General features: G+C 36.7%; 1 protein-coding gene across 8 annotated transcripts in view; it reads right to left on the bottom strand.

Annotated features, from left to right (window-relative positions):
- Positions 1 to 13,062, bottom strand: part of LOC126275354 (large proline-rich protein BAG6-like) — a 229,037-nt gene that overhangs the window by 100,515 nt on the left and 115,460 nt on the right. For all 8 annotated transcript variants that reach the window (XM_049977192.1, XM_049977196.1, XM_049977189.1 and 5 more), the window contains exon 11: positions 8,475 to 8,793. In XM_049977192.1, coding sequence (XP_049833149.1) covers positions 8,475 to 8,793 — 319 coding nt within the window. The remainder of the gene's footprint in view (positions 1 to 8,474; positions 8,794 to 13,062) is intronic.

Here is a 13,062-nt window from a genome sequence, read left to right as displayed (position 1 = left end):
TCTGTGAAATGAAGAGCGAGCAGGCAATTCCTCATTTCCTCCAGTATACTATGTCATCACAAAAAGCAACTACAGGATGTTTCACAAAGTTATAAGAACCCTTCCGCAGTTCGTCTTATGAATAATCACTGGCGACAGACACACTGTGTAGATATGCTTGGGGGGTGCTCATTTTCCACAAAGTGCATTAACTTTATATGGACTACAGAAATAAATTACTAATAATACTAATGCAAGAAATGTGTGTGGACTGGAACCTCTGCACACTGTTCTACAATGTTAGAAGGAAATTGATTCTCAGTCATCGTGCACAGCAGCTGGAGCATTCTTTCGGGAAAGGCAACTCTCCCCAAGCCCCCCATGTCGAGGACTGCTTGCTTTGAGGTTTATGTATACCTCGACAGCATCTCCTATCCTGTTCTCTCTCATGGAACTTCAGATATTTCAATGTAAGACGAGCAATGCATTACAGCAGATTACTGTTCTAGATTTGAACATGACCAGTCCTATTCCATTAGACATAATGACATTCAACTTTCAAGGTACACTGTGGATTTATGGTGAATGGCTCCACTGACTACATACTTTTCTACATGTGCCAGCATTTCCTGAATGGAAGAGGTTTATGCAGTCTACTGTTAACAGAATTAATGGTTAGAGAAGTGCAGTAGCTTTCTGGTCATTCATTAATGCACCCCCAAAGTAACTACAAAATGGTTACACATCTTTATTAAGTCACTGACAACATTACACTTACAAATGAAGCACTTCTCAATGACAGTTTATAGGAGTATATTTCACATACAAGCCTACTAACAATTACAAGTTAAGAACTCACTCAATAAACTGGAAATAACTCCACAATATAAACATGAGGCCATGAAGTTATTTTGCCTTCTTACGTATGAGAACGGGACAGGAAATGCTTGGAAGATGTGGTCTGTCTGTAAACTGAAAAACAAGCACCACTCGTGGTGAAGACAGTCCCCTTTCCTGGAAAAATTCTTCAACTGCCATAAAGAACGACTAAGAATTAATTTCCCCTGTAGGAGTGTAGAACAACATACAGAATTGCACCACATGCGTATTTTGAGTTTGTGTCATTACCAATTCATGTCTGTAGTCAATGTAGTGTTAACATAATTTGTGGAAAATAAATAACCCCTAGGAGTGTCACTGCATGTCCACTGATTCATAACGTGTGCTGTGGAAGGGATGGTACAACTTTATGAAATACACTGTAGTTGCTTTTCATGACAGCGTGCAGTAGAGAGAATGGGGAATTGTTAGCTCACTTCATTCTACAAACCTACAAATAAAGTAAGAGCACGACCACAACTAAACAAACTACTTTCTCTTGTGCTTCTAACCTCCATTCCTGCCATTTCACCCCGTTACACCCACACAATTTATCCCTTAATACAGTTATACTGCACTTAAACATAATACAAACTTTAAAATTTGTTCTTAACCCACTTCATTTACCAGTAAAAAGTAATTTTATACCATTAAAACACTGTTTTTAATAATCTGATTTTTCCATGCCCTGCACGAGGAAATTTTTAGTCCTAGAGGAAAAAAAATGAACGGAACATTCTTTTGCATGAAGTTTAATGTGCTTTAATTTTGTAGTTGGAAACATTTTTGCTAGATGCTGTAGTTTTAAAAAAAAAATCAAACAAGTTACCATTACATTCCCCCTCTCCTCCCCTCCCTTCCCCTCACTCGCACACAACTGGTTAGGAATTTTAGTTTGGTTCTCAGGACACTGCCTCCTACCACTATACATAAATTTGTGGCTACACTTATTTTCTCCCTCAGTCAAAATTTTATGGTTTTCACTGTCTGGGCTAAATGGCTCTCACAAATGTACAGCTACTATAATTATCTACAAACTCTTATCATCTGAGAAGTTTCTTAACCAAATACAGTTTCAAAAAACTTTCCTGACATGAAATTCACATTAACACTCACTTCACAAGCCACTGTACAGTACATAGCAATTTTCCCTTCATATCAGGTGTCAAATACAGGGAGAAAAAGGCTATTTACAATTTCTACAGAAATCAGATGGCAGTTATAAGAGTCTAGAGATACAAAAAAGAAGGAGTAGTCGAGAAGGGATTGAGATAGGGCTGTAGCCTATCCCCGATGTTATTCAATCTGTATATTGAGCAAGCAGTAAAGGAAACAAAAATTTGGAGCAGTAATTAAAATCCATGGAGGAGAAATAAAAATTTTGTGGTATACTGACGACACTGTAATACTGTCAGAGACAGTGAAGAACCTAAAGGAGCAGTTGAATGGTATGGGCAGTGTCTTTAAAGTAGGATATAAGATGAACATCAACAATATCAAAACGAGTTCTGCTATTTGGGGAGCAAAATAACTGATGATGGTCAAAGTAGAGAGGATATAAAATGAAGACTGGCAATGGCAAGGAAAGCGATTCTGAAGAAGAGAAATTTGTTAACACCAAGTATAGATTTAAGTGTCAGGATATCGTTTCTGAAAGTATTTGTATGGAGTGTACCCATATATGGAAGTGAAACATGGATGATAAATAGTTTAGACAGGAAGAGAATAGAAGCTTTCAAAATGTGGTGCTACAGAATAATGCTGAAGATTAGATGGGAAGATCACGTAACTAATGAGGAGGTACTGAATAAAATTGGGGAGAAAGGGGAATTTTTGGCACAACTTGGCTATAAGAAGGGACTGGTTGGTAGGACACATTCTGCGGCATCAAGGGATCATCAATTTAATATTGGAGGCAGCCACGGAGGGTAAAAATCATAGAGGGAGACCAAGGCATGAATACAGTATACAGATTCAGAAGGATATAGGTTGCAGTAGTTACTCAGAGATGAAGAAGCTTGCACAGGATAGAGTAGCATGGAGAGCTGCTTCGAACCAAACAACAACAACAACAACAACAACAACAACAACAACAACAACAGTATTACATGCAAAACCCTTTCCAAACAGCTCTCAGATCCTGCAGGGCAAAAAAGATCACCTAACTTCCTCAGTGTATACTCCACATTTAATACTATGGTCTCCATTCATATGTCCCTAGCAAATAGTTTGATGTTTAAGAATTTCAATATTTTAATAACAATCCTTTACATGGAATATGACATGTATGTAAGATAACTAACAGTGTTTTCATCTCACCATTGCTTTCATACCAACCAAGTACAAATGTGACAAATCTCTTCTTTCCAACAATGGAAAATACTGGATGGAATGTAACAATATTATGAAAATGATTGTTGCTACTCACCAAACAGTGGAGGTGCTGAGTCGCAGACAGGCACGACAAAAAGACTGTCAGAAAATGAGCTTTCGGCTATCACGGCCTTTGATGGATAAATACAAAATAAATAAATAAATAAATACCCCCCCCCCCCCCACACACACACACGTGCAAATGTAACTGACGTGTGGTGTTCGTTCTATCTCCGATGAAGGCCTTGTTGGCCAAAAGCTCATTTCCTGACAGTATTTTTGTTGTGCCGATCTGAGACTCGGCATCTCCACTACTGGTGAGTAACAACTATCCTTTCCATAATATTGGTACACATCTCTTCTTTTGACATTTGTAGTATCATTAGTCATCTGAATACCTTGTAATCTCACATGGCTGATGTAGACGAGTCTCACTGCCACCTTTCAAAGTTACTTTCTCATTGGAGAAACAAGAACGTAAAGTCTTGTCCTCATCTTTTGCAATACGAAACTTGGGTGGTTATTTTATTTCACATGCCTGAACAGACATGGCAAATGATTTCAATGCTATTAGGTGTTATGACATACAATTGATAATCTCACGTGACTTCCCTTCACTGGTTTATACTACTACACATTTGCTTAACTTACAGAAGAGCAGACTGTTGCCACACTAAGTACTGATCCTCAACAAATTATTCGCCACCTTCAAACATTTTCAGAATCTGTAACTCAGAAATACAAGCTAACACAAGAAATTACATAAAAGGAACAGCTGTGGACTAACGGATTTCCCAAAAAATCTTGCCAAGATATCCTGCAAACAAAAAAAGGGGGGGGGGGGGGGGGGGGGGCAGAGGAGGATAGAGCTTTTTTACCCTGAGCACTGAAGCAACATCACATAATATTTCAGCTGAAAGAATCACTGAATACTGAACTCCATTCGTTACAGTGGCATTGTAAATTATTAATGATTTATCAATAAGCTTATGCTCATGTAATTCATGGATTTCTGGTAATGCTTGTATTAACATTCAGTCGCATCACCATACTAGGTAAAGTAGTATGCACTGTCTACTAGGACAGTCTTGGTGTTGCTGATGTTGTTGGCTTTCTAGAAACTAGTCAATCTACAGGACCAAACTTCTACCTACCAACAATGTGAAGGTGTCAAAATTACATACCGAAGGATATACTTTATGTTTGGTAATAAAAAAAGATAGTGCTAAGACATGCTGTTTGAAATACTGGAGGGTATACCAACTTACTGCCTAAGAAAACATGTAGCCCTCATTAGTGATAAGTTAAAATAGTTTTATGACAAACTGGTGTGCTACCCAACCACTTTGTGTAATCAATACTCACCAAAGTCTTTGAAATCACCATTTATCAGCAATTGTACGAGTACTTAGAACTGAATAATATGTTAAGCACCTTATAGTTTGGTTACAGGAAGGACAGGTCAGCTGAATCACTATTAGAACTCTAGGTGAGAGACGTTTTACCAGCATTTGAAGACCATGTTTACACACATCACCACCTGTGGTTCACGATAGGCCTTCAAGTTGATACCTCCATTTGGTTCTCTAAACTGGAGCAGTATGATATTTGTAGCAAAAGTTTAAAAATATTCAAATTATATCTTTATAACAGGAAGTGGGATTGAGTTCTGAGGGTTAACTACTGAATCCACTCAAGGTACAACACTGAGTGGTACAGGAATCAAAAATTGAACCTCTTCTATTCCTTGTACAGACAAATGACTAACCAGACAATATTAGTGAAGAGAGATCTATGCAGATGTTATAAATTTTCTTCCTGTAAACCCTGTACTGAAAGACTTTGTAAATGTGAACCTGGTTTACTATTAAATGGGAAAGAAACCCAGAATGTGTGCAGCCTTTCAAAAGCTGTTAATATGTTGGAACTTGACATATTTTTTTAAGAATTATACTAGACGACTAATTAACATGGAACTCTCATGCTGAACATAGAACAATTAGTTTATCATGAGTTGATGTATTTGCTGAGGAGACTTAAGCCCTGTGTAATTTCAGAATATGCATGAACAGCATATTTTGCATTTTTTTTTTTTCAATCTACAAAAATGTAATTGGATGGATAAAAATCTACTCACCAAGTGGCAACAGGAGCAAACACATACAAAAGTTACGGAAATGTGAAAGCATTCAGAGCCAGTGGCTCCTTCTGCTGTTCAAAAAGGTTGAAGGGGCTCTTCTGCCAAAAGAATGGGCCACTGGCTTTCAAAGCTTGAACATTTCCTCAACTTTTGTGCGTTTGCTCCCACCACTGCTTGATGAGCAGATTTTTACCCATCTAATTATATCATATTTTCAAAAACTGAGAATTCACTCTAAGCCTCTGTTCATTAAATATAAGATCAAAACAGTAATGTATATACAAGGTGTGTTCAAAAAGTAAGATGGGTTTATATTTTTACGAAAAAATATTCATTCACCAATATTCATGTTGTCCCCTTCAAAGTAACGCCCCTCAGATACAATACACTTGAGCCAACGTTTCTTCCAATCCTTATAGCACTTCTCATACTTCCAGGGATACAGTTTTTATTTCCTCAATCGTTGAAAATCTTCACCCTTTCACAGGTCTGTTCAGTTTTGAGAACAGAAAAAAGTCACAAGGGACCAAATCCGGTGAATAGAGTGGCTGAGGCATGATTGTTGTGTTGTTTTTGGACAAAAAATCTCACAAGCAATAATGAATGAGCAGGTGCACTGTCATGATGCAAAAGCCAAGAATTGTTTTTCCACAATTCCTGACTTTTTTGGATACTCCTTCTCACAAATGGTGCAAACCTCAAGGTAATACTCCTTATTGACCACAAAACTTTGAGGTAAAAATTCATGATGCACTACGACAAAGAAATTGCAAAAAAAAAAACAGTGAGCGAACCTTTGGCAACTGATTGAACTTGGCGTGCTTTTTTCTGTGTTGGCTCTCAGGAAAGCTTCCATTGGGACGACTGGGCTTTGGTTTTGATGTCATAACCGTAAACCCATGTTTCATCACCAGTTATGACACTTTTGGGCAAATCAGGATCATCATTGATGTAATTCAAGAGCTCCTGAGCGAAGCTCATGCAATGGTTTTTCTCAGCAAAATTGATAAGTTTAGGAACAAACTTCACTGAAACACGTCTCATCCCCAAAACATCTGAAAAAATTGCATGGCACGAGCCTACCAATATGTCAACATCCTCAGCAACTTCTCTCACGGTAATGCGACAATTTTGCAAAACAATTTTCTTCCCAGCTTCGATGTTATCATCCGTTGTTGATGTGCTGGGGCGCCCAGAGCGAGGTTCGTCATTGGTATCTTCTCTGCCATTTTGGAAGGGCTTGTACCACCAGTAAACATTTATTTCACTTAGAACAGACTCACCGTATGCCACCGTCAACATTTCAGGTGTTTTAGAGCATTTGCTTCTATTTTTCACATAAAATTTTATGCAAATTCTTTGCTCCATTTTTTACAATAATCTAAAATCGCTGAGCACACTAAGGACAAACAAAGTATGCTGTACACTTGAAACTGTGAACATATGTTTGGGAAATGTGTACCCACATAAAAAGAGAGATCAACAATCGAATGTACGCTACTTCTGCTTGCGCAATTTGAAAAGTCACCTTACTTTTTGAACAGTCCTTGAATATTTACTGTGTTAATACTTGCTACTTGCTGAACCACTGACCACTGGTGTAAAATAAAAAACAAGGAAATTATTTGCTTTAGTCTACAGTTGCACTTTTATTTTGCCTAATGGCTACCAGTTTTGGTGTCAAGGACCATAATCAGGCCACTCCTTGGTGTGTGGTCATCAAGTTTCTTTCCAAAGTAGGTGTGTCATATACATGTACATACACATACATATATGCACCTCTCCTAAGTGTAAGCTGAAGTGTTTCTTACCAGCAAATCTATTTTGTTTTTATAGAATAATTCATTCACAAATCCAATGGTTGTACAACATTGTATAACATATTTATATATAATTAAATATTTAAAAAATATGAATAAGTGAAGTATGCTGATTAAGTATACTCCTCTTATTTACAGCAAATGAGTAGAAAAGAGTTTACATTATATATGATTTTCATAAAAAAACTAAATAAGAGAACCAATTTTAAAAAATTGACTGTGGTTTATTAGGGAAATGATTAATTACACAAGTAAACACACATTTTTGCCCCAATAGCTGAATGAAAACTGGACTGCTCTGAAGTTATGTACACCATTCATCATGCTGTACATATTATAAACAAATGTGTTCATAACATTAACTGAATTTTCCATTGGTGCTTGGCAGAACATAACAACAATATTAAAAAAGAAAAAAATTTCTAATACTTTGAAAAATTAAATTCATCTGGTCTCGAACTGGCTTCTCAGGCCATCTTGTCACTTGCATATGGGCTGAGAAACCAAAAGCCAGTTCATGACCAAATAAATATTTTGCCAGCTATCTTGAACCCACTAGTGACATAACAGAAGCTGCAACTGAAAGATTAAGAACATAAGAGGCAGAAAATAGGAGAACAGTTAAATGGAGAACAAAAATGGTTATAAGAATGAGAAACAATGTTAATAGTTTGTCAGGACAGATTGCTCAAAAAGAAACCTTTGGCAACTATCTCCATAAGGAAAGTAACAAACAGAGAAATGGACAAAATTACTTGTAAGTGGCCTACAATTATCCCATGGGAGATCAATAACAGATATAACTGTACTTTGATTATTAGGTCAGTCATTCCACATACATAGTTTTTTCACCAGTAATAATGGTGAAAGGATGCCACAACAACAAAAGATATTCACTGTACTAGGACAAAGGAATTCTGGACTAAAAAAAAGTTTAGCAGAAAAATATTTTTAAAAAAGTAATGAGATGTTGAAGAGAGACTTGAACTTAGCACATTCCCATGTAGTTCAGATAAGAAAGTTTCTAAATGTCTCCTGATTAAAAACAAAAACTTAACGCAATGACGACATATAAAGCATAGTAGTAACTATCCTTGGAAAAATACACACACACACACACAGACACACACACACACACACACACACACACACACACACACACACACACACACACACACACACACAGAGAGAGAGAGAGAGAGAGAGAGAGAGAGAGAGAGAGAGAGACTCCCCTCCCAAGAATGCACTAATGCACTACAGTAATAAAAGGAAAATAATTCAACCTGTTTGACGCTGCGGCTGCTGCTGCTGCTGTTGCTGTTGTTGTGGCTGCTGCTGCTGCTGCGAAGAAGCTGTTGTTGAAACCTGAGGTTGGAATGTGGTATCTTGTACTGAGGAAGTAGTTACTGGTGCTGTTGCTGGGGTTTCATTACTGGCAGTTTCACTTTGATCAGACACATTAACTGCAGGTGGTGCACTGGAATTATGAGCTCCATTAGTGTTATTTGTGCCAGATGACGTAGTACTGATATTTGTCTGGGATGACGCTGTTTGGCGATTTCGGTTATCGCTCCCCCTGTTTGTCATGACATTTATCTGTGCCTGCAGGACAATAATTTACAAATCAATATTATGTAGCAGTTAAATTAACTTACATTTTGTATGATACTATATGATAAGTAAAAAAAGGAGATGTCTGGTATAGGGTAACAACGACTAAGAAAAACCTGTCATGTGGTAATTGTATTGCAACACAAAATTTACTAATTCAATTCCACTTCTTACAATTTGAAAAGCTGTTTCAAAGAAATAAGTAATTTTGAACTATTTCCTCTGGAAGTACAGCATTTGAAAATTTGTCACACTCTTTCTTCCAAGATACAGGTCCTTTCTGATCACAATTTGTTCCAGAAAAGAAAACAGCCATGTAATTGCATCAAAAATTACAACAAATAGTTTGCTGTAGTAGCAGATGTTTGCTTTTTATTAACTGTATTTGTAACTGGCAGAACTGAGAAAAAATTAGCATGAGTGAGCAGATTACTGCCAAGAAATGCACTTTCTTGCATTCACAATGAACCAAGGTTGAGCAATGAAGATTTCAAAGTTATGAAGCAAGGAACTATATAGAATGGCACGGAGGGGGAGATTATGAAATAGTACAAAAATAGCTAACAACAGTATTCAAGTTCTTCATTAGTACCGCAAATTAAAGCCTTACATGGCATGTTATGATAAAGGCTGTATTTCATCGTCATGATAATGGACCTGATGTTAAGAAACACGAACATGATGACTGGTCAGCAGTTGTGGCACATGTACGCTGGTTGTGTTACTCTCTTGGAAGTAGGTCTTATTTATGTTTTAGATGGCTTACTACTACATTACCAAAAATAAAACATTGAGATATTCTAATGTATTAACAGTCATCAATATTTTTCTTAATCATACTTTAGCAATGTAGTTTTTCTTTCAAAAATTGTGTACAGCTCTCTTTAAACACTGAAGTCCATTTAAAATTACTTGATAGCTCACATCTGTCATTTGATGCTACTATGTTGCCACATCAGCTACCGATCGGTTAAAGGCAGATCCTATTGCACTGTAAGCTGTGGCGATGCCACTGCACTACAGCAGTTCTTCAAACTGTGCCGTGACATTTATTTATGTATGATATGAATTGCAATGATCATTTTCTGCCTTCAACAAGTTTGGTTTTACACTATGTCGTATTAAATTTATCTAATGTAGGCCTATCCGCCTATCCTATCTCTATGATTAAGTGAAACTGAATCGTATCTTGTGCGATGGGATCCAGTAGTCTTTGGCTAGTGGTATGTATTTGGAATCTGAACACAGCAAGAAAAATGGCAGACCAGGAATTGAAAGTTAACTAACCATTTGTTGTGGCAGTTTGGCAATGGTGAACAGTTCACTGGTAATGTAGAGCGCTCTGGTTGGAGGACAGTATCTCCAACACATGAAGGGTCAACTATCAAGTAATTTTAATCAAAATTTGTTGTATTCTTTCCCAAGTTTACAAAGATAACTCACTTTGAAGTTTTCCGAGAAACTTTATGTACTAAAGTTAAGGCACTTCTGTAACCAAAACGTGTGGCAGAGTCAGTAGCGTTTGAGGTTGATAATCCAGTATTCTGTGCATTCCTGTTTCAAACTGTGTGGTCTATTTTCTCCATTCAGTCTGAATACCTACATCATTTCCATATACAAATTCATCAAATATATGCTGTAATACATATCTTATTATTTTTGTGAATAGTGCATGCCATCTCATTTCAGGGTGTATACACAGACAAGGAAAAAAAATTCTGAGATTTTTCCTGGATCTCCCAGTAAAAAATACATTTTTTCCCGGGTGACAATAGACTTGTCCCATGCTAAGTGACAGTATATTTTCTGTTTAAACTGTAAAACTTATCAATCCTTTGAATGGAAATGGTTTTATACAGCAGTGTAGAATTTCTCGACACTTTAGAAAACTAGACTCAGAGGGGGGCGGGGCAAGTTTTGGAAAGATCTTTCAAGTGCGGCAACATGTACGATGCGTATTTTCGTATTACGAAAGTATAAATTCGAATTCCACCAACAGGAAAAGTTAATGGTTTAAGTTAATATACATAGCGTTGCTACAAGAAAAGCAAATCTTTTGCATATAATATTTGTCTCCAAGATTAATAAGCCACAAGAGAAGCTAAACTTTCACATATAATGTTGATCTGTTTAGCACATGTTACACTTTAAGATACATCACACAAGTACGCGAGTAAAATTTTTAATACCGACATAAATCCCTGACCTTCTGGCCTCGAAATTCTTCTAAATGGTTCATCATCAAAGAGTTGATTCTTAAATGAGAACAAACACTCTGTAATTTAAAAAATTCATCATGCATTCTCGCACATACTTCAACTTGCGTAAAAGGAAATTTACTTTGAAAATAACGCTTTTCCAACCACAATTTGCAATATTTTCCCATGACCTGTTAGAAATAGATTCTTTTCAGCGGTTGCCAGAGAGCGCCAGATAAGAGGCGTCACAGCGCTTGTGCAACTACAGTGACGTAGGAAGCCCGTACGTTCATACGTTTAAAACATTAAAAGATCTTACTTGCATTATGTCATAAAAGAAACAAGACATAAGAGGACACTCAAGAGCATCAGAATTTTGTGAACCATACTAAAATGCATAGTTCACCTTAAAGTGCACATTCGTATGTCCAGATTCACAATGACTTAGGTCTCGAGCTGATATTAAGCTTTATGGTGTGGTTTTCAGGACGTAAATTTTCTCGGAATACCAGCACTGTTTTCTCTCACATTTGGTTCTTTATTATGGCATAATGCCGTAAGTGCTAGAAGACGAAAACGTGTATCTGAAATGCAGTGAACAGTTGAAACTGGCCAACAGAGTGGAATTAAACACTTCGTTTCAATTAAATTTACTGCCTCACCAGAAAAGCTGAATAAAAGCAGAATTTCTTTAGCAAATCATCAAAATAGCTTTATTGTTCTGCAAGGTGATTAATGCTTTACTATCAGAAAGGTGGTAATAAAATCAAATCTGAAACTAACACATTTTAACCTTCCCTAATTACATGAATGTATTTTAATCCACTTGGTAGCGCCCAGCCACAGAAAACCGTTTTGTTTTCATTTGACATGAGAGCACTAAACAAAGAGGATACAGAAAAATCACTAAATGAAAACACGGGTCTCGTGGGACTACCCACCCCCAATATAGCTCAGACTGCTCTGTGCATCAGAACGTCAAAAAAATGACTTTTCAAAAATAAGTTCATTTTGTAGCGCACATCTTTTTGAAGAGTCTGATACATAAAACATATATATTCAAGAAATGTAAGACATGTTATCTGGTTTTGAGTGTGCTGAAGTGCAGTGTCACATCTCTTCAAACAACAGTCTTATGCTGCTTGTCACGGTATTCTGCTCTGTGGAACTCAAATGTTTAAACTGTATTTTGTAAAGAATGACATCAAACTATTTTAGGACACTGGAAATTAAAATAGTCCTGTAGTGCCTCTCCTGCTCCTAGTCACCCGGTTTGACATCCTACTACACTTAAAAATAAATAAATAAATAAATAAATAAATTGCAATCAAAACTGGATGGGATTATTTGTAATGAGGAGAATAAGAACTCTTCAGAAAACCTGGACTCTCTATTGCCTGTTAGCTAATAACTTGCTCTTCTGTGTGACATAAAATTAAATGTGGGATACCTACAACCAGTAAAGACAAGAGACAGTTAAGATAGTACACATTTCTTCAGTCCTTAGGTCCTAGCGATTTTTCTCTATAATCTTGCTACAGCTTTACATGGTGTGCTTTCCTTTCTGTGAAAGAACTATTACCTCACTGAAATTCGTCAAACGTTATGCTACATGAAAAATCGAAATGTCGTCGTTTAATACTGAAGAAGCTGTTACTACAAATAGTACCCAAGACTGGTGTGGTTTCTCCATCTGATTATGTCTATTTTCCCACTGTGTGCTGTATAAAACAAAATAGGCCCTTCTAATATTGCAGCAATTGTAACACACACCAAATAAGCGAGACTGTTTTGCCACCAATGATCATTTTTATAGTACGACAATATAATTCACGAAGTACCAATACGAAATACCTATTTGGCCTACTACAATCAAAAAGCTTTATGTTAGGAAATAGTTTCACATTTCATTCATATGCTCTAGTTTCTCATGCACAAAACCGAAAAGTAGTAGAACAAAATTTTTGTATAAATCGTCATATTCTTCCATAATTTGTGTGATGTCCCCATTTCTTCTACTTCCTCGTTCTAACAAACAATCTTGTCACCACCAATTCTGTAA

Source organism: Schistocerca gregaria, chromosome 1 (assembly GCF_023897955.1).
Source record: "Schistocerca gregaria isolate iqSchGreg1 chromosome 1, iqSchGreg1.2, whole genome shotgun sequence".
Taxonomy (NCBI): Eukaryota; Metazoa; Arthropoda; class Insecta; order Orthoptera; family Acrididae; genus Schistocerca; species Schistocerca gregaria.
The sequence above is the reverse complement of the archived record's forward strand: the minus strand, read 5'-3'. Positions and strand labels throughout refer to the sequence as shown.